At 40.7% G+C, this 21,000-nt stretch overlaps 3 protein-coding genes across 6 annotated transcripts; 2 read left to right on the top strand and 1 right to left on the bottom strand.

Moving 5' to 3' along the window:
• The first annotated feature begins 1,798 nt into the window (after positions 1-1,798).
• On the top strand, positions 1,799-6,667 carry LOC115021251 (serum paraoxonase/arylesterase 2-like). Of its 3 annotated transcripts, none has more exons than XM_029451536.1 (9): positions 1,799-2,148; positions 2,648-2,718; positions 2,813-2,868; positions 3,284-3,446; positions 4,027-4,153; positions 4,335-4,538; positions 4,624-4,705; positions 5,714-5,842; positions 6,005-6,667. In XM_029451536.1, exons 1-9 carry the CDS (start codon positions 2,075-2,077, stop codon positions 6,164-6,166), a joined length of 1,068 nt encoding a protein of 355 aa, XP_029307396.1. In that variant the 5' UTR covers positions 1,799-2,074; the 3' UTR covers positions 6,167-6,667. The 3 variants fall into 3 exon arrangements, with proteins under 3 accessions (XP_029307396.1, XP_029307397.1, XP_029307395.1); XM_029451537.1 differs by having other exon boundaries at positions 2,144-2,257; XM_029451535.1 differs by lacking the exon at positions 1,799-2,148 and adding an exon at positions 2,292-2,531.
• Positions 6,668-6,797: 130 nt separating this feature from the next.
• On the top strand, positions 6,798-11,811 carry LOC115021843 (serum paraoxonase/arylesterase 2-like). The gene is made up of 9 exons (XM_029452557.1): positions 6,798-6,954; positions 7,190-7,257; positions 7,473-7,528; positions 7,777-7,942; positions 10,126-10,249; positions 10,344-10,544; positions 10,670-10,751; positions 11,286-11,414; positions 11,514-11,811. Exons 1-9 carry the CDS (start codon positions 6,872-6,874, stop codon positions 11,673-11,675), a joined length of 1,071 nt encoding a protein of 356 aa, XP_029308417.1. The 5' UTR covers positions 6,798-6,871; the 3' UTR covers positions 11,676-11,811.
• Positions 11,812-11,848: 37 nt separating this feature from the next.
• LOC115021841 (potassium channel subfamily K member 5-like) lies at positions 11,849-18,545 on the bottom strand. 2 transcript variants are annotated; one of them, XM_029452556.1, is made up of 5 exons: positions 18,488-18,545; positions 17,177-17,288; positions 13,122-13,288; positions 12,861-13,029; positions 11,849-12,720 (listed from the first exon to the last, which is right to left on the bottom strand). In XM_029452556.1, the coding sequence occupies exons 1-5, from the start codon at positions 18,527-18,529 to the stop codon at positions 12,020-12,022; spliced, it is 1,191 nt and encodes a 396-aa protein (XP_029308416.1). In that variant the 5' UTR covers positions 18,530-18,545; the 3' UTR covers positions 11,849-12,019. The 2 variants fall into 2 exon arrangements, with proteins under 2 accessions (XP_029308416.1, XP_029308415.1); XM_029452555.1 differs by lacking the exon at positions 18,488-18,545 and adding an exon at positions 17,876-18,254.
• Positions 18,546-21,000: the final 2,455 nt, after the last annotated feature.

The following is a 21,000-nucleotide window of genomic DNA, read 5'->3' as shown; positions in this document are numbered from 1 at the left end:
TTTACTTTACCTGCCAAATTGATGTTGCAAAACCTGTCACATGTCCCCAAAACTACTAGCTGCAGTTGTTTAGAGTGGCTAGAATACCTAAGAATGCTCAGCGTGCAGAGTTGCATCAAACCCAAAGATTTTGCACAGCTCACAAGTGCCCAACAACGTCACTTCTCTGATGCCAGTAAGGGTTGTTACGGCACAGTTTCGCACCTTAAGCTGCAGAATGACATGGGCAAGATTCATCGAGCCTTCATTCTATCTCCTGAAGATATTGAAACAGCTGAAAGTGCCATCATTAGGTAATGTCAACTCGTCAAGTTCAATAATGAAATAATTGCTTGAAAAAGGGGAACATCTGGAGTAAGAAAAAGAGCATCCATGTTTACAAACTTGGTCCTGTGCTGGAAAATGGGCTCTTGAGAGTGGGAGGAAGGCTCAGCAAAGCAGCAATGCCTGATGGCATGAAACACCAAATCATTCTTGCTAAAGAATCTCAACTCCCATTCTACACCACATTAATGAGCACTTAGGACAATGTGGAAGAAATCACATGCTCTTCACACTTTGTCAACAGTATGTGATCACAAGTACAAATGCTTCTGCTAGAAAGATCCTCTCACTGTGTCGTTTGCAGACGTTTCAGGGGAAAGCTGGGTGAAAAAAAGAAAAGCCTAAGAAAAGTATTCACAATAGGGGCCCCAGCCTCATCAAACACTATGGAGTTATCTCCACCTGCATGGCTGGTCGGGCAGTGCATTTGGAAATGGCATAGTGATTAAGACACCAGTTCTTGCATCAATGCACTGCGCAGGTTTATTTACAGAAGAGGCCAAGTATCACACATCTGATCAGATAACGGAACCAACTGTGTGGGAGCAGAACGTGAACTGAGAGAATCTCTTTTTGCTCTAAACCAAAAGAAAATTCAAAACTCATTACTTCAATCTGGAGTAAGAATGGAGCTTCAACACGTCTGCTGCATCATATCATGGCGGAGCATGGGAAAGAATCATGGTCAGAAAGGTGCTGAACTCAATACTACATGAACAAAGTTTGGATGATGAAGGACTGCAAACTCTTCTGTACGAGGTGGAAGCCATCTTGAACGACCGTCCCATCACCAAAATCTTAGATGACCCTAATGATGTGGAATCACTGACTCCAAATGACATCCTTTTGTTGAAAGGCTCTACCATCTGGACTGTTTGAGAAAGGTGATTTGTACACCAAATGATGTTGGAGGCAAGTTCAATTCCTCTCAGATCTCTTCTGGCACAGATGGATTTGTGAGTACTTACCACTGTTACAGGAACGACTACTGGTGGTCAAAGGACAAGAGAAGCTTTGTCACAGGTGACGTTGTTATTGTAGCAGACTCTACTGCTCCTCGTGGATCCTGGTTGTAGGTGAAGGTACTGCAGACCTTGCCTGACACACACATGGCTGAATGTGGTCTGTTAAAGTCCAGACCAAGTACTACATACTGGAGAGACCGGTCACAAAGATCTGTCTTTTACAGGAAGCTGAATATAGACTGACGTAAAACCCATTAGGATGACCTCTTCCCCTACGGTCACATTATGTGAACATTATGGACTAAACAAATAAATAAAACATACTTGCATTACGTAGTTTTCCTTGGCTCAACTGTTTATGGTGTTGAATTCTTATGTTATTCTACAGTAACAATTAAGGACCCATTTTGATGTGTGTGTACGTGGGTGTGTTTCAACGGCGCACCTGTGAGTAATCCCGGTGGTTACGTAGGTTACACAGGGGACTCACGGGACACAAGTGTAGGAACTAGGAAGTCACACAGTTTTTTGTTTTTTACCGTGCGTGTGTGCGTGCGCGATAGTAGATGTTTTTTTGTTTGGACATAAATCAAAAATAAAGTGTCAAACGCATATTCTGGAGGACCTCATCTTTTGCACCACCACGCGTTGGAAAGGACTTCAAATTCCCACAAGTGAAATCTTTTTGTAGATATATTGGCAGTACACTAGCAGTACACTAGCATTATAGCTGTTTTTAGAAGAAATGTGGCTGCGGAATTAGTAGCTCCAAACACCCAACAATCATGCTTTATTCTGGTCTGTGTCAAGTATTGGAAATCACAGACACTAATAACTTCTCGTGTTCAAGTTATTTTTGGTACGATTCTTTTTTCATAACAAATTTAAATGTCCTTCATTTTATTTTATGAGGGGCTACATTTGTCCTGCAGCTGCACGATACATTTGGCCAATGTATAAATGTCAAGGTAAATGATTGAGGTTAAGTATAGATAGAGAGGTATAAATGCACAAAATGCAGTATAGCGATGTTAATTGATGCCACATATTTCCGATAGTCTTGAATGCAGCATTGGTTGAGCTTGCTGTGATACGCCTCAGCTGCAGTATTTGCAGTAGCCTGGAACTTCAATTGTTTGTAAAACTTGTATATTGTGATTACAAAATGGGAAAAGTAGCCTTCATCTCGATTGTAATAGCTGCCTTATCGGCACTGCTTGGAGAGAGAATCGTTAACCTCAGGTAAAACCGAAATAAACCTCATGTCGAAACGTTGCTATGTTTCGGTGTTTGCTTTTTCGTTTAATACAAGTTTTTTAATTATTTCTTGGCTACCGTCTGTGTTGTAAACATTTCAGGAAAAGGACTTTTGCTTCAAGGGAGCTAGTCCAAAATCACCTTCCCAACTGTTTTGCACTCAAAAATCTAGGTATGTAACACCGCATGTAACAAAATGTAGCAAAAGGAAAAAATAGGAAACATAATTCAAATTAACTGTGCAACTGTCGTAATGCTAATTTCAGATTATGGCTCGGAGGATATAACGATCATGGGAGACGGGCTCGCGTTTATCAGCACTGTAAGTATTTGAGTTGTAGAGCAGCCAAACTCAGAAAAGTGAGCTTTGTCCCCTTGTGACCGGGCTCTCTTCCCATACGTCAGTCAGGTCTGTTAACCTCGATTTATTGTTATGTTGAAATGAGCCTAACTCTTTTTTTAATACATGAAATGTATTTTTATTTATTAGAGCTGCAACTAACAATTGTTTTCATTAATTAATCTCCCTGCTTTTCTCTTAACATGTAGGCTACTCTGCTAGCAATTCTTAAACTGCAGAAAAGTGTGTTGTTCAGGTGCTGGGGTGAAAAAATACATTATGGGTTATACCACAAAATGTGCCACTAAGTCTGACCAAAGGCCTGATCTTTCCTAACCCACTCTGTAATGTTTTATACGTTCTGCATAATTAAGTATTTCAATTTTTATATCTCAAGGGTCTGAAGTTTCCTGGAATGCCATCCTCAGATGCGACAGGAAAGATCTTCTCCCTTGATATGACAGATCCTCGGATGAAACCGGTGGAGCTGCGCATGCCAAGAAACTTTGATCTGGAATCATTCAACCCTCATGGCATCAGTGTATACATCGATCCAAGTGGTAAAATCCCTTATATGTGGTTGCACACGTCACACGCACAAGTCTCTACAAGATAGCTCCTTCAGGGCAAACGTGAATTTCTACTTCTTTTTCACTTCGATCCAGTTTTAACAACATTTATATTTAACAATAGGTACACATTAATAGCAGAAATGGAAGTACATTTTGCAATAGTAGAATCATTTAATTTTCTGTCCAGTGGACTGTACTGTTACTACAGAAAACAGTTTGTAGTTAGTTATTTTGTGAACGTGTGCATGTGGACATTCTGTTGTGATTTGCCTGCTGTGATATTCGTAATGTGTACCATGTGGGTGTAATGGGAGTAGCTGATATTTGTGCACTATCTTAGGTGTGTCACTATATTTCAAATTACATGTATAAAGAAATGTACACAATAAGTACATTTTTCTTTTTGATATGTCGATGCTAAAAAAAAAAAAAGTTTATTTGTACGAAAAATGCATGGTCTTCTTTTTGGAGGAAAATCTAAAACCACAGACGTGATTCTGATGCATTTATAACCAGAACAGCATGATTTGAAGTCATGAATGTCTCTACTTTCCTTGTTTCTCATCAGATTACGCAATATACCTGTTTGTTGTCAATCATCCTCAACACAAAAGCCAAGTAGAGCTGTTTCAATATGTTGAGGACGACCATTCACTGGTGCATCTGAAAACCATAAAACATGAACTTCTCCGCAGGTATGGTGACATTTAAATTCTACCTACCATGAACTGCACTTGAGATTTAGTCAATGAAGTCAGTCTGCAAACATCTATCCTGTGTTATAACATAGTTACTCAAAAAACATTTGCACATTGTGATTACGAATGTAATTATTGTTCACAATAATCATTTTGTAATTCTGATTTGTCTTTCAAGTGTAAACGATATTTTGGCGGTGGGAGTGGATAGCTTCTATGCAACCAATGATCGCTACTTTACCAATGCATTTCTTAAAAGTTGGTTGGAGCCTCTTTTGAGTCAGCCCTGGACTAATGTTGTGTACTACAGTCCTGAGGAAGTCAAAGTGGTCTCTGAGGGATATTACTTTGCAAATGGCATTAATATATCCCCAGACAAAAGGTAAGATTGATATGCAGGGCTGTGTGTATGGTCATGATTCAAATGTCTGAAATTTCTTCTTTTTAATAATCTTTTTCATTTGTAGGCATATATATGTGGCAGATCTATTTGACCACAATGTGCATGTGTTGGAGAGGAAAGAAGACAATACATTGGTGTCGGTGAAGGTAAGAAAATTCTAAATTTCAAGAATCAGCTTTAATAATTAAACATTTTATACTTTTGCTATTATTATTATTATTATTATTATTATTATTATTATTATTATTATTATTATTATTATTATTATTATTATTATTATTATTATTATACATAGACACTCATGATTTATTTTTTTATTACAAATTTTGAGGAATGAAACTAATACAGTGGGTTCAGAAAGTATTCAGACCCCTTTAATGTTTTCACATTTTGGTATGTTACAATTGTTTAAATACATTTTTCCCCCATCAATCTACACTCGATACCTCATAATGATAAAGTGATAACATAATTTTAGAAATGTTTGCAAATTTATTAAAAATAAGAAACAATTTCCCATTGACATAAGTATTCAGACCCTTTGCAGTGACATCCGGAGCATCCCATCTCTATTGATCATCGTTGAGATGTTCCTACACCTTGTCCACCTGTGGTACATTACATTAATTGGACATGATTTGGAAAGACACACAACTGTCTAGATAAGGTCCCACAGTACACAGTGTGTTCTTGAGCAAAAAACAAACATGAGGTCAAAGGAAGCCTGTAGAGCACAGAGACTGCAGTCTTTCCCCTACTATTGTCCTGGGAGGGGGCGCTGCGCCCCCCCCAAGACAATGGTAGAGGAAACTCTTAGGAAAAACATAAGTGTTCTTTTCACTCCCCCATTGTGAATGTGACATGACGATGACGGATATTTTGTTATATAAGTTTACTTCTTTATTGGGCGTAACTTGAATTATTATAATTTTTTCAAAATCTTTACTTCAAAATACAAGTAAGAGTAGGCACAAATATTCAATAATCTTCAGGTAACATGATTAAAACGCAGCATGAACCAACATACACCAAAACTAAACTGTATTTGAGATAAAAACAAAATGAAATAATGCCAGAATTGTTATTTAAGGTAAGGTAAGGCAAGACACCAAGATGCATTTATAATCATAACCTTGTCCATGACACATCACCAGGCTGTGGCTGTGAATTCACTCTGTGACAACGTGGAAGTGGATGCTGAAAGTGGTGACCTGTGGTTAGGCTGTCACCCTAATGCGTGGAAAGCTATCATGTTTGATCCAAAGGACCCACCTGGATCGGAGGTTTGTCCATTCACTTTTAGTAGAAAGTAAATTGTGAGAAGCCTGACGGCATTGCAAAAACAGACAAAATAATCCGCTTACCTAAACAGCAGATCTGTCTATTCACACTCATTCATCTCCTTTTTTATAATTGTTCCTTTCTCATGATTATGTTTTCTTCAGGTCATCCAAATCCAAAACATTCATTCTGATCAGCCAGTGGTGACTCGGGTATATGAGGACGACGGCCATGTGATCATAGGCTCCTCTGTAGCAGCTACCTATGGGGGGAAGTTGCTTATTGGCACTGTGTTCCATAAAGCCCTGTGCTGTGATTTGAACTAGGCATTTACTCTGTAACATTTACCTTCTTTTGCAAAGCTCTCATCACACAAGACAATTATGGTTATACATGGATATTACATCAATCAAATGGGTTACCCTGTTGTACTAGACAGCATCTGATAATAGACCCAGAAAAAAGTAATTGTAGATCCAGCAGGAGGGGCTGATGGGAAGATGGATCGATTTGTGTTTTTCTAGCAATCAGCCCTAAGTACAACAGCATATTTAAAAGTGGTCTCATACACAGAAGTTACTGAACTGCCCAGATACTTAAACCACTATGAAATGAGTACAAACAAGTAAACAATTAAATCAAACATGTAAAAGAATTCATTAATATTTTCTTTGCTGTGTATCATGAAAGGAATATTTTTAGCTGGTCATCTGAAAACGTGAAATCTGTACAGATGCATTGTATGTAACTGAATGTTTTTACATGTTTTAATTTCTATTGTCATATTTGTTTATGCCATTTGAATGTAAATAAAACATTGAAGAGAGTCATGCTGCAACTGTATTTTGTCTTGTTTACAGTAACAATGCTGTATAAAACGTGACTGCACAAAAAATGAATATTAATCTTGGCAGATGTTGTTATCCCTCCCACAAGAAAGTCAGTGTGTTTACACACTACCTCCGTTTTCGGCGTGGCTATGTAAAGTCACTCTTAAGAAGTCATCCTGCATTACGGACCTTTTCTTAAACATGACTGCCGTGAAGAAACTACTGGCTGCTGCTGTTGTTGTTGCCTTTGCAGCATTCATTGTACTCCGAATTCTTAAACTAAAGTAAGTTTTTTTTTTTGTTGTTGCAGTAAATCAGATATGGAGGTATTGAGAGAGGTTTTGTTCTGCTTCAATGTTGACAGTGGTTGTTAACTCCAGAAAGTAAAAGATAAAGTATCGAATGCAGGGATAACAGGTTGATGAGTAACAAAACTCTGCGGCTGACACAATAATTATGGTATAATTGCAGGTTCCGTTTTCCTATGAAAACCTTTTGTTGTATTTGAATTCTCTCCAGGGAAATGACCCTTGCTACCAGAGAGATTCCTGTGAAACATCTCAACTGTCATTACTTGAAGGATGTTGGTGAGATAACTTTAGTTTAATTTCATTGTCTTAATTTTCAGATTTACATAGCCTATAACGTTCTGTCATTTAAACGCATTTCTGTATGTGAGCATACTTGGAAAAGTTTCAAGTCCAGTTTACTGAGAGTAGGTGAAGGGTCAGCAGTGTGGTAATGTTTAGGTATTAAAATGAAAGGACAGTATAATATGCAATATTTTTTTTGTTTTGTGCAGAACATGGGGCAGAGGATATCACAATACTAAAGAATGGACTGGCCTTTCTAAGCACAGTATGTTATCAAAATTGTAGCATTGTTGCATGCATTTTAACCACTGCATCACTGCCGTTTCCTTAAATAATCCTCTACATTATGTTATGGTCAACTGTCTTAAATTAGCTGTGATTACCAGTTAGTTGACATAATTTATTAAGTATTATTACATTATTATTATTATTACTACGGTCATTAAGTAATGACATCCTAAAGCCAAATCGCAGAGCTGCACCAACATCTTACATGCAGTGTTTTACACTTAGGGGTTGAATTATCCTGGATTTCCTTCGTCCCCTGATGAACCTGGGAAAATTTACATTTTGGATCTGCTGCACCCGAAGCCAACTCCAGTGGAGCTGCAAATCAAAGGAGAGTTGAACCTAACCACTTTCAACCCACATGGCATTAGTGTGTACATCGATGAAGCAGGTAAAGCACAAATCAGGTGCAACATCTCAACCATAGAACAAAGAAAATAAATAATGTGCATGAAATTATAACACAATTGTCAAATGTCATTGTTAACATTAAGCATGAGACACCTTTCATTGGTCAATGTGAATTCATATTATATGATTTTAATCAAGTTGACATTGCAAATGATGCAACAAATGGTGAAAAAAAAGGCTTGAAAAGACAGGAAAAGCAAACAAAAAGATAACTGTTGAACAATAAAGGCAAAATGTTATAGTATATAATAAGTCAGTTAATTACAGAGCATGGAACACAATGGGAAACCAGTAGTTAAAATCACATATTACCTTGAAAATACCGAACAAAGAATGTGTTCAAACATGCAACAAAGCTCTGACTTTAGTTATACAGTAATACTGTTGTGGTACATGATGTACCGGTCACAAGGTCATCCAAAATACTTCCATAAAATAGAACATTTTAGTAAAAAATAGATGGAGTAGTGCATTCATCTATGTAACTAGAAATGTTGGTTTTATTTATATTACTAGCCAGGCTTTAGAGGACCTTTGTATTTTTTGTATTTAAGGATCTTACTCCACTGCCCCAGATATTTGAATTTTAAAAAGTGGACCACCAAAAAAGCCGTTTTTAACAACTAATTAAAAATAAGGGGGAAACAAATACAAAAAGTAAAACGAATGAACAATAAGAACACATGTTTTTAAAGTTAGAATCCTTAATATTTTCCAAGAAATCTAACCACATGTTTGCTATTATTTATGGTCTGTATTTCTTCTGCAATAAGCATTTAATATATTTACATTCAGTAATTAGCTCTATAAAATGTGTTTTTTATTGGTAGTGGCAGAGTCCACCCTTCCCACAAGGGAGTACAATTATTTTCACTCGGGGGATTTGATTCACAAGAATGCAATCCAGTGTTACAGTTTGTACTTTGGACTCATTGTTATCAGACTTGGCTGTTTATTTCCCTACAGCCATATTAGAGCTGTCTTCAGTTACTGCTACTGCTAACCCAACATTTCCCACAGCTGTTGCTTCACAGTAAAATGCATCAACTGGACAAACAGCTTTTATTGTGAAGGAGCCACAGGAAACGCACTGTACTGTGATCGTTCTACAAAACCTATCAACCCTCCCGTTTTTCCCGGGATTATCCCGTATTTTTCTTTCTATCCCGCTGTCCTCCCGTTTAAATATTTTCCCGTAATTATCCCGTGTTTTTAACCTTTCACCTAATTTAAAATAGTGTACAGTGGTAAAGTGGCCTCCGGTAGAGCAGGTGGCAGTATTATGTTTAACTTTAGCTGAAAAACATTATCCGCCAGTAAACACACAGAAGAAGAAAACAGGCACAATAACACAGAAGAAGAAGACGAGAGAATATGGATGAGAGTCCGTGAACGGGAGATAGATGGAGACGCAGTTGTACCTGCCAACAAAGTTAAAACGTTATGCAAGTACCTGCCAAATGGGAGGAGACCTTCCCTTATTTAATAAAAAGCAGAGTCGGGCAAACTCGTGCTTTTTGTAAAGATGTTAGCGATGTTCGCCAGCAAGAAAAATCATCCAAGCACAAGCACGAGGCACAAAAACATTCACTGTCAATGACTTCATGTGTGACAAGAACTGTCGATGCTTTGCGGCCAAAGATAATGTAGCCTTCAGCTTCTGCGACTGATTTCAGTCGCAGTGTAGCGGACATGTTTCCAGACTCTGACATCGCAAGGAAGTCCTCGTCGGGGGAAACGAAAGTCACACAACTCATCCATCATCAAATAAATTGATGATAATAACTAATAAATAAAATGCATAAATCTTATAAAGATGTCTGTACAAGTAATATATACTTTAAATAAACATGTATATACCCGTCCTTTATGTGTTTACATTTACATTATATGGGGGCTGGGTGGCTGAGAGCTGTTAAGGTATGGACGGAGTCCGCCAGAAAATGTCCCTTATTTTGAAATTCCAATGTTGACAGGTCTGTGGCGTTAAACCTCACTCGCTGTTACCATAGTAACTGCGTGGGTCGCCAAATCAACAAGGACTGAAATCTTTTTTTAAATTTGAAGTTCAACAATGTGAGGTCCTGAGAGAAATGTGCATGATGGTTGTATTGTAAAGGTAAAAGAGGAGAATAATGACAACACATTGTTGTTTGTTTGCAGATGACTCTGTTTACCTGTTTGTTGTCAATCACCCTCACCACAAAAGCGAAGTGGAGATCTTTCGTTTTGTTCAGGAGAACACACTTGTGCACCTACAAACCATCACCCACCCTCTACTCTACAGGTATGTACTGTACAATAAAACCTTCACAGTATCACACATTTTACATTTGACAATCTCTATATGCTTTTTTAATCTCATTCATCGTGTCTTTCAGTGTAAATGACATTGTTGCAGTCGGAGTGGAGAGCTTCTACGCCACAAATGATCACTACTTTCTCAACCATTCACTCCACTTGTTGTGTCTGATCCTGGGTCTCCCCTGGTGTGAGGTGGTGTATTACAGTCCAACGGCAGTGAGGGTAGCAGCCAATGGCTTTATGTCTGCAAATGGCATCAACATATCACCTGACAGACGGTTATTCTCAATTCATTTTAGCAGTCGCTGCATGTGCACGCTTTTTAAACTGAATGTTTTTCCACAGAAATATGTTTCCTTTGTAATGTTAAATAAATAAAACAGGTATTCTTTTCTTTTTACAGGCATATTTATATTTCAGATATCCTTGACCACGAGGTCGACGTTTATGAGAGACAAGAAGGGGAACAATTAGTGCATCAGAAGGTAATACAGTGTTTTCTTATTTTCTTGAGCAAAACAATTAAAGGAATAGTTTTTGGAAACGGTCTTATTGCGTTCATTCAGAATTTAGATCAGAAGATCGACACTACTCTCTTAGGTTAATATGAAGCGACGGCCAGTAACCCCAGCAGTAAAACCTGAAGTTGTTAATTTTACTCTTCAGTTTAAAAAATTATAATACGAGATATAATGTGTTGTTGAGCTTTGTAGGAGTTAGTAATAGCAGGTGGATTTATTTCACTTGGACAGAGGCAGGATAACTGTTTCCCTGTTTCTAGCTAACCAGCTGCTGGCTGTTGCTTCATATTTGACATACAAATATGAGATATAATTATTCACATTTAACTCTTTGCAAGAAAGCAATTAAAGTGATTTTTTACATCACCATTACTATGCTTTTATTGCAACGTAATCCTAAAAACAATATTCATACATGCTTTACTCTACACTTTGTATCAGTATTTCTAGAAGACAGAATATAATCATAAGTTTACTATATGTAATGTTTCCAACCAGTCTGTAGCTGTTGGGTCCCTCTGTGATAACATCGAGGTGGACTACACTACAGGTGACCTCTGGCTGGGTTGTCATCCAAATGGCTTGAAGTTGTCAAAATATAACCTTGAAGATCCACCCGGCTCCGAGGTTAGTGTTTTTTGTTGTTGTTTTTTAGTTTCTAATGAAATAATATTTTAGCCATGTTATGTATAATTTGCCTGGTAAATGTTTTCCTGTTTCCTCCAGGTCATCCGGATCAAGAACATTCTCTCAGAGCAGCCAGTGGTGAGCCAGGAGTACGCTGATGACGGCCATGAGCTCACCGGCTCCAGTGTGGCAGCTCGCTATGAGGGAAAGTTGCTTATTGGCTCTGTTATCCACAAAGCCCTGTATTGTGATTTACAATAATCTGTCTCTTTTGTATCTATAATCACAAATGTGTAATCATATAACTGATGTAAGAAAAAGATTTGGATGGATATAGGATGAAAAGATTAAATCTTGATTCACTATTTACAAAATAAAAGAGTAATATTGTACCTGATACAGACATTGGCTCATTGTTTGCATGTCATTTTAAAGGAGGAAACCGTCTAACATTCACTTAGTATCATTTTCACAAAATGTGTTTGTTTTCTTAATAAAGAAGAGTATTTATAATATTTTCATATTAATCTCCTTTACACTACATAGCCTGACTGTTTCCACAGTTTTGGTAAAGGTATAAGAAAAGGTATTTTTAGAAAGATGTTTTATCCTTTTTCATCTTTGTCCATTAACAACTTTACATCTACTACCTTGGATATTGTAAACCTAGTTCCCCCACCATCAGGATGCTGCACACTTTCCTCTTCCATGGCATCTTTGGTAGGTACAGTGAATGTGATGCCTTCAGTTTCTGAATCAGATGCACAACTGTCCTTCTCATTATCCGCCCTCACACATTGTGCAGGTTCAGTGTCTCCGTTGCTTTCTTGTATTATAAGACGCACCTCGTTTTCCTGTTTGTCCGCCCCAGCAATTGCATTTATGAACACTTCACTGATGCTGATCATGCGTCTGTGACGAGGCGACTGATCCAGCGTCTGGATGTTGTTGGCCAAGATGTCGCTGCAGCTCTTGGAGCGATTTATGTTGTTTGCAGGCTGTAGATTATTTGCTGTCGACCCAATAGCCTTGATGACAGTGCCGTAGTCTTCCTCCTCCTTTGATAGGAAGTTGAAGATGTCGATAACAGACCTCCTTACTTCTGGGTTGTGCTTCTCCTCTACAGAGTTGGGTTCCTCATCGTAGTGTCTGTGCCTGTGTCTTCTTTTCTTAAGCACCTTGTGAGCTTCAACTACCATGTGGACGTTCCAGCTGAAGAACAGAGACAGCCAGGCTAGGCCCATGTAGATCCATAACTCGGCAAACACTCTGTACAGTCTGGGGTATTGGATGTTTGGATTTACACCTGAAATGAGAGTCGGTGATACTGTGTGACATTTCTAACAAAGGGTTTGACAAAACTAAAAGTTTCTACCCACATAAAAACCTCAGAGAAACATTAACCTCAGAAGAAATGACTTATGTTATGCTATTATTCAAACCTACCTGCCACATAATCTCCAAAACCAACCGTTGTGAGTGTGATGAAAGAGAAGTAGAGGCCATCCAGGTAGCTCCATCCTTCCATAGACATGAAAACAAATGGAGGGATCACCAGGTGCACGAGCAGCCCCCATAACAGGAATAAGGCTGTACAGATTAACTGGACCTTTTTCTGGTGGAAGGGAGAAATGAAACACATAACATCTTTATTAAAATAACTTGATGGAGCTGCAGTTTAACTCCAGCTTTCAGTCAGATTCTTACCACTGAAACACCTTTACGGATCAGAACCTGGGACAGACGTTTGGCCCGGTCTCCAAAGAATGAACCCAGCTGGCTGATCCATACCAGACACAGGGGGATCCCACACAGACCATACAGGATGCAGAACACACGGCCACCTTTAGTCTTAGGAGCAACATTACCAAAACCTGTAGATAACAAGAGTAAATATTAACACACACATATTGACTTTATTATCAAAAACGACTTCATGAAAGAAAGGGAAAGGAAAGGAGAGACCCTGCCCGGAGGAAGCCCGGGGCCCCCGTCTGGAGCCAGGCCCAGAGGCAGGGCCCGACAGCGAGCGCCTGGTGGCCGGGTTTGCCACGGAGCCCGGTCGGGCACAGCCCGAAGAAGCTACGTGGTGCCTCCCATCCATCCATCCTGTGGGCCCACCACTCATGGGAAAAACCGCTGGGGTCGGGTGCGCTGTCACACGGGTGGCAGTGATGGTCAGGGACCTCGACGGACCAGACCCGGGCAGCAGAGGCTGGCTCTGGGGACGTGGAACGTCACCTCTCTGTGGGGAAAGGAGCCGGAACTAGTGCGGGAGGTGGATCGCTACCAGTTGGATCTGGTGGGGCTTACCTCCACGCACAGTCTTGGCTCTGGAACTGTACTCCTGGATAGGGGTTGGACTCTATTCTTCTCCGGAGTTGCCCAAGGTGTGAGGCCTCGGGCCGGGGTGGGGATACTCACTAGCCCCCGGCTGAGCGCCGCCACGTTGGAGTTTATCCCGGTGGACGAGAGGGTCGCCTCCCTACGCCTTCGGGTTATGGGGGGGAAAACTCTGACTGTTGTTTGTGCCTATGCCCCAAACCGCAGTTCTGAGTATTCGGCCTTCTTGGAGACCCTGAATGGAGCCCTGCAGGTGGCTCCAGTAGGGGACTCCGTAGTCTTGCTGGGAGACTTCAACGCACACGTGGGAAACGATGGAGACACCTGGAGAGGCGTGATTGGGAGGAAGGGCCTCCCTGATCTAAACCCGAACGGTCGTTTGTTGTTGGACTTCTGTGCTAGTCATGGAATGGCCATAACAAACACCATGTTCGAACATAAGGATGCTCATAAGTGCACGTGGTACCAGAGCACCCTAGGCCAAAGGTCAATGATCGATTTCGTAATCGTATCATCTGATCTGAGGCCGCATGTTTTGGACACTCGGGTGAAGAGAGGGGCGGAGCTGTCGACTGATCACCATCTGGTGGTGAGTTGGATCAAGGGGTGGGGGAAGACTCTGGACAGACCTGGTAAACCCAAACGGGTAGTGCGGGTGAACTGGGAACGTCTGGAGGAAGCCCCTGTCCTGGGGATCTTTAACTCACACCTCCGGCGGAGCTTTTCAGCCATCCCTGTGGAGGTTGGGGGCATTGAACCTGAGTGGGCGATGTTCAAAACCTCTATTGCTGAAGCTGCGGTGATGAGCTGTGGTCTCAAGGTCTTAGGTGCCTCAAGGGGCGGTAACCCTCGAACACCGTGGTGGACCCCGGTGGTCAGGGAAGCCGTCCGACTGAAGAAGGAGTCCTTCCGGGTTATGTTATCCGGGAGGACTCCGGAAACAGTTGCAGGGTATCGAAGGACTAGAAGGGCGGCAGCTTCTGCCGTGTCAGAGGCAAAGCAGCGGGTGTGGGAGAAGTTCGGAGAAGCTATGGAGAAGGACTTTCGGTCGGCACCAAGGTGCTTCTGGAAAACCATCAGGCACCTCAGGAGGGGGAAGCGAGGAACCATCCAAGCTGTGTACAGCAAGGGTGGGACCCTGCTGACTTCAACTGAGAAGGTTATCGGCCGCTGGAAGGAGCACTTTGAGGAACTCCTGAATCCGACTAACACGCCCTCTATGGTTGAGGCAGAGCTGGAAGCTGATGGGGGATCATCGTCAATTTCCCTGATGGAAGTCACTGAGGTAGTCAAACAACTCCACAGTGGCAAAGCCGCAGGGGTTGATGAGATCCGTCCAGAAATGCTGAAGGCTTTGGGTGTTGAGGGGCTGTCTTGGTTGACACGCCTCGTCAACATTGCGTGGAAGTCTGGGACAGTGCCTAGGGGTTGGCAGACCGGGGTGGTGGTTCCCCTATTTAAAAAGGGGGACCAGAGAGTGTGTGCCAACTACAGGGGTATCACACTTCTCAGCCTCCCTGGTAAAGTCTACTCCAAGGTACTGGAAAGGAGGGTTCGGCCGGTAGTCGAACCTCTGATTGAAGAGGAACAATGCGGATTCCGTCCTGGTCGTGGAACAACAGACCAACTCTTTACTCTTACAAGGATCCTGGAGGGGGCCTGGGAGTACGCCCATCCGGTCTACATGTGTTTTGTGGATCTGGAGAAGGCGTATGACCGGGTCCCCCGGGTGATACTGTGGGAGGTGCTGCGGGAGTATGGGGTGAGGGGGTCACTTTTGAGGGCCATCCAATCCCTGTACGCCCAAAGCGAGAGTTGTGTCCGGATACTCGGCAGTAAGTCGGACTCGTTTCCCGTGAATGTTGGCCTCCGCCAGGGCTGCGCTTTATCACCAATCCTGTTCGTGATTTTCATGGATAGGATATCGAGGCGTAGTCGTGGAGGAGAGGGGTTGCAGTTCGGTGACCTGAGGATCTCATCGCTGCTCTTTGCAGATGATGTGGTCCTTATGGCATCATCGGTCTGTGACCTTCAACACTCACTGGATCGGTTCGCAGCCGAGTGTGCAGCGGTTGGGATGAGGATCAGCACCTCCAAATCTGAGGCCATGGCTCTCAGCAGGAAACCGGTGGATTGCCTACTCCGGGTAGGGAATGAGCCATTACCCCAAGTGAAGGAGTTCAAGTACCTCGGGGTCTTGTTCGCGAGTGAGGGGACAATGGAGCGAGAGATTGGCCGGAGAATCGGCGCAGCGGGGGCGGTATTACAGTCACTTTACCGCACCGTTGTGACGAAAAGAGAGCTGAGCCAGAAGGCAAAGCTCTCAATATACCGGTCGATCTTCGTTCCTACCCTCACCTATGGTCATGAAGGCTGGGTCATGACCGAAAGAACGAGATCACGGGTACAAGCGGCCGAAATGGGTTTTCTCAGACGGGTGGCTGGCGTCTCCCTTAGAGATAGGGTGAGAAGCTCAGCCATCCGTGAGAGACTCGGAGTAGAGCCGCTGCTCCTTTACGTTGAAAGGAGCCAGTTGAGGTGGTTCGGGCATCTAGTAAGGATGCCACCTGGGCGCCTCCCTAGGGAGGTGTTCCAGGCACGTCCAGCTGGGAGGAGACCCCGGGGAAGACCCAGGACTCGGTGGAGAGATTATATCTCCTCACTGGCCTGGGAACGCCTCAGGATCCCCCAGTCGGAGCTGGAGGATGTGGCCCGGAGAAGGGAAGATTGGGGTTCCTTACTGGAGCTGCTGCCCCCGCGACCCGATCCCGGATAAGCGGTAGACGATGGATGGATGGATGGATATTGACTTTATTATTGGTTATCAAGTCATTTATCAATCCTTTACAGATGGGAAATAAAATATAATAAAATGTGGGTTGTCATCCTCTAGTATTACTTGCTTTGTCTTTTTAACTTGCTTAGGTATTCATTTTGCAGGAAGACCTTCGTTTGATCATTTGCGAAGAATTTATTTACAAATCCAGGAATTAAAAATTAACATTTACAACTGCAATTTTATTGTCCTTGTTCTTGATGGTAGTAGTTCATTACACAGGGCTGGGTGTTTCTCAGTTGCTAATAAGTCTTCAAAATGATTTCAAGAGTTGACAAAGGTTGTCTTTGTGTTCTTTATGACTACTGTATGAATCATTCATAAATTATCTTATTGCAAAGTAATATAGTAGTATTAAACGTTGACTGTCTTTTAGTCTTGCATTTAAGAAATGGCTAGTAGTACACTACTCTCTCACGAATAAAATAAAAAGTAAATAAATAAATATTTGGCATGATTACAATTATATATTCCTATTACTTATTTATTTTAAATGTAAATCCCGTTACATTAAACTGCTGTGACTTAAATCAGTTAAAACTACTAAAGATGAAGTGTTTTTATAAAATACTGTCATACTAACCAATGGTGGTGACAATAGTGGAAGCAAAGATGACAGAGTTGGCCCAGTCCCACGAGTTGCGCTGTTTGTCCCCAGTTATGGTCACACCTTGTCCTGCAGCCTCTGACACTATCTGGGAGCGTAAACACAGTAAAGTCTCAACAAAGCCCATTCAAAACCTACCATAACGTATGCGACTACTTTCCCTTAACAACACCAATAACAATACTTATTGAAAACGTTCATTGTGGCTGATCTGAAATACCAACATCCCTACTCAAGCAGCCATCAAAGCAGACACACCTTAAAGCAAACATTCAAATATTTGCGGTTGAGGACATGCGCCTTCATGTTCAGCACACCGTGTGCTGTTTTAAATAAATAATGCTCGCAACTTTCCTGTGTTGTAAGGCTATAAGACACATGGACATCACCACAAAAGACCATTTTAGTAGTTTCACATGACACATAAACTATATAGGGTATCGTTGTCTATTGCTGATCAGGAAAAACCGGTTCTGGCATGAAAAGGTGACGAGCTACTCTTTTACTCATTCATTACCTGTAGATGAATGCATTCTAGTAAAGCGCACAAAGCAGCACACACAAACTGATTTCATTAAATCTAATAACTTTGCGAGATTTCATTAGATTGCTCAAATAAATTAGATTATTTGGACAACGTATCTCAGTCATGTTTTTTGATTGTTTGTTTCATACCTCCAAAATCTCATCCAGACTTTCTTCTGTTAAGCAGGCATAGTTCTTCAAAATGTTTTCCTTTTGTAGGATATATTCGTCTGTGGCTGATTTCCAGTTTGGCTCTTCGAGAATTTGGAATATTGCGGCCCCGATCGACAGGTAGAAAATAATACACGAAGTTAAAAACGGACCCTTATCAGCCATATTAAAGTCATAACTTCCGTCTATACGTCTCCGTGTAGCTCCTATTGCTCCGGAGGTCTGTCCTTATCCGACACGCTCTGTGTTCTTCCTGGTAAAACACGGTGGGGCTGCTCTCATACCAAACTCAGCTCAAAGATCATTTAATCAGACACTGTATTTGTTTTTCCTTATATACGTTATATATGTTATTAATACAAACCAGTGGAGAAATTCAAAAACATATTTATAGTCTCACAAACGTATGGTAATAGCCTATATCGTTTTGAAATGTCTCAACATTAAGACATTAAAGTGTCTTTGTGGATGCCAGATCGATGCCAGATCGACTTATTGCCATATTTTCAATATTAAATGGGCAGGCCTATATACAGCATGCAAATGTGTCTGTCACATTATCGGTCATTTCTTTCATGATTTGCAGAATACCTGAATGAAGCGATTATAGAAACATCCGGCAGGAGGCAACATGTCTTCAGTAGCACAAGTGTGTGGAGGCATTGTGTTTGATCTGGTGTATGGTAATGACAGTTGCTCTTATCTTCATCCAGAAGGCTGGAGTCAAGTGTGTAAAGTTAATCACACTGGGTGGATCCTGACTGCTCAGCACGATAATGGAAGAGAGGTGTTTTCCTCAGTGTGAGAATATAATGCAAGCCATCTGTCTCCATGGAGACCATTGTCCCCGCTACCCTAACTCTTACTTTCCTGCCTCTGGTTTTTGGGCTGCAGAAGTGAATGAACAGTGCTGTCAATAAGGGAGAGTCCTGGTTAGGACATTCGTACTCAGAATAAATGTACAATGATGACAGGACATCCTGGATCTTTTCCCTCTAATTCTGCTACTCTTGTTTTATTCCACTTTGTTTTTTCATCTTTCAACATAAATACTTTCATAAGAGGCAACATTTGATCTCAAACTATTATAATTTGAAGTAAAAATCTAAGATACATTTAATGTTATGTACTTAATACTTCATGTGCTTCAATTTTATTTGTCATATGTAGGTTAACACAGGGTCAATGGTACAATGAAATGTGTACGAGAGAGACAGCGTGTCAGCTCAGCAAAATCAGCTAAATTAAATTATATATATATACAGTATATATATATATATATATATATATATATACATATGAAATATTTTAAAATAAGCAATTGAGTTAAACAATAAGAACAAAACAAAACTTGAGCAGAACAGTTCCCGTACCAGACCGTGATACAGCCCGTCAGTCCTGAAGCTGTAATGTAACAGGTTTAGTGTCAAATACTCAAATTCTTGACTATTTGTGCATATTTTAGTTTGACCCCGAACATAACAAGGGCATGAAACATTCTTCACATTGCTGAGAAGATGGTACTTGCATTTTTTTAAACAAAGTTGAAGGCCTTGGACACAGTTCTATCTATCTATCTAGATATCTATATATATCATATTATTTCCTAATTTTCTCTGTTGATTCTTCCTCTTTTTTTATTCTCTGTTCTTTTGTCAAATCTAGAGTTCACTACCCACATTCTTCTTCCAGTTCTATCTATCTATATATCTATCTATCTCTCTATCTATCTATCTATCTATCTATCTATCTATCTATCTATCTATCTATCTATCTATCTATCTATCTATCTATCTATCTGTCTGTCTGTCTGTCTGTCTGTCTGTCTGTCTATCTATCTATCTATCTATCTATCTATCTATCTATCTATCTATCTATCTATCTATCTATCTATCTATCTATCTATCTATCTATCTATCTATCTATCTATCTATCTATCTATCTATCTATCCATCTATCCATCTATCTATCTATCTATCTATCTATCTATCTATCTATCTATCTATCTATCTATCTATCTATCTATCTATCTATCTATCTATCTATCTATCTATCTATCTATCTAAAGACCATACATTAATAAATACCATGATATCTCCTGGGTCAGTGCACAAATGTAATATATAATCTACAGCTAAACACGAGGAGTATTACTCAGCTTGCGAAAGTGTCAGGATATCTATGATCTCTTGTGAGTCCCCAAATGTTATGGAAGTGCAACACAACATCATTTCTGTCAAATGTTGTATTTGTACTATGTTGTTTATCCTGTACATACGACATCTATTGCACGTCTGTCCGTCCTGGGAGAGGGATCCCTCCTCAGTTGCTCTCCCTGAGGTTTCTTCCATTTTTCCCCCTTTAATTTTGGGGTTTCTTTTAGGAAGTGTTTCCTTGTGCGATGCGAGGGTCTAAGGACAGAGGGTGTCGTAACCTGTACAGTCTGTAAAGCACACTGAGACAAATGTATAATTTGTGATATTGGGCTATATAAATACATTTGATTTGATTTGATTTGCAATACTAAATTGCTGGAGTGCACTTTTAAGGCCAGATATATTTGGCTAACCATCTGGGACATTGCCAACACTGGACACTGGGTTTTAGGTAACACTGAGACAGATGTTCCAGCTGTAGCAGCTGTTAGACGGAGGTGACAATAAGCAAAACACATTTTTGCGAGGAGGGTGACTTTAAGGCTGCAGCTCTTTATTTCAGGGCGCCAAAAAAATAGTTACTATTCTAGTAAGTAATAAGGAAATAATGATGTGTTAATTACTTCTTACTAACATTACATGAACCAGGAACATGAAGAAAGTAGGAAGCAATCTGTAACACAATATCAATTATTAATCATTTGGTTATTCAGGAACTGCTTGTAACAGTAACTATTTTTAGTAATGAGTTCGTGTTGTGGTCCTTGGCAACTACAGAAGCAAATCTACGTGTCTAAGTTTTTCCTTAAAATAAATAACCCTAATAGTCTCTCTCCAACTCGACCTCCACTCATGTACACACAACAACAGTGCCTCCATGTGGAGCCACCAGTAAAGTTTGAATACATTTGCATAAATGGCTCCACGGTGGCTGGTGCCTGTGACTTT

Source organism: Cottoperca gobio, chromosome 16 (assembly GCF_900634415.1).
Source record: "Cottoperca gobio chromosome 16, fCotGob3.1, whole genome shotgun sequence".
Taxonomy (NCBI): Eukaryota; Metazoa; Chordata; class Actinopteri; order Perciformes; family Bovichtidae; genus Cottoperca; species Cottoperca gobio.
Note: the sequence above shows the minus strand (reverse complement) of the source record. Positions and strands in the feature narration are given on the sequence as shown.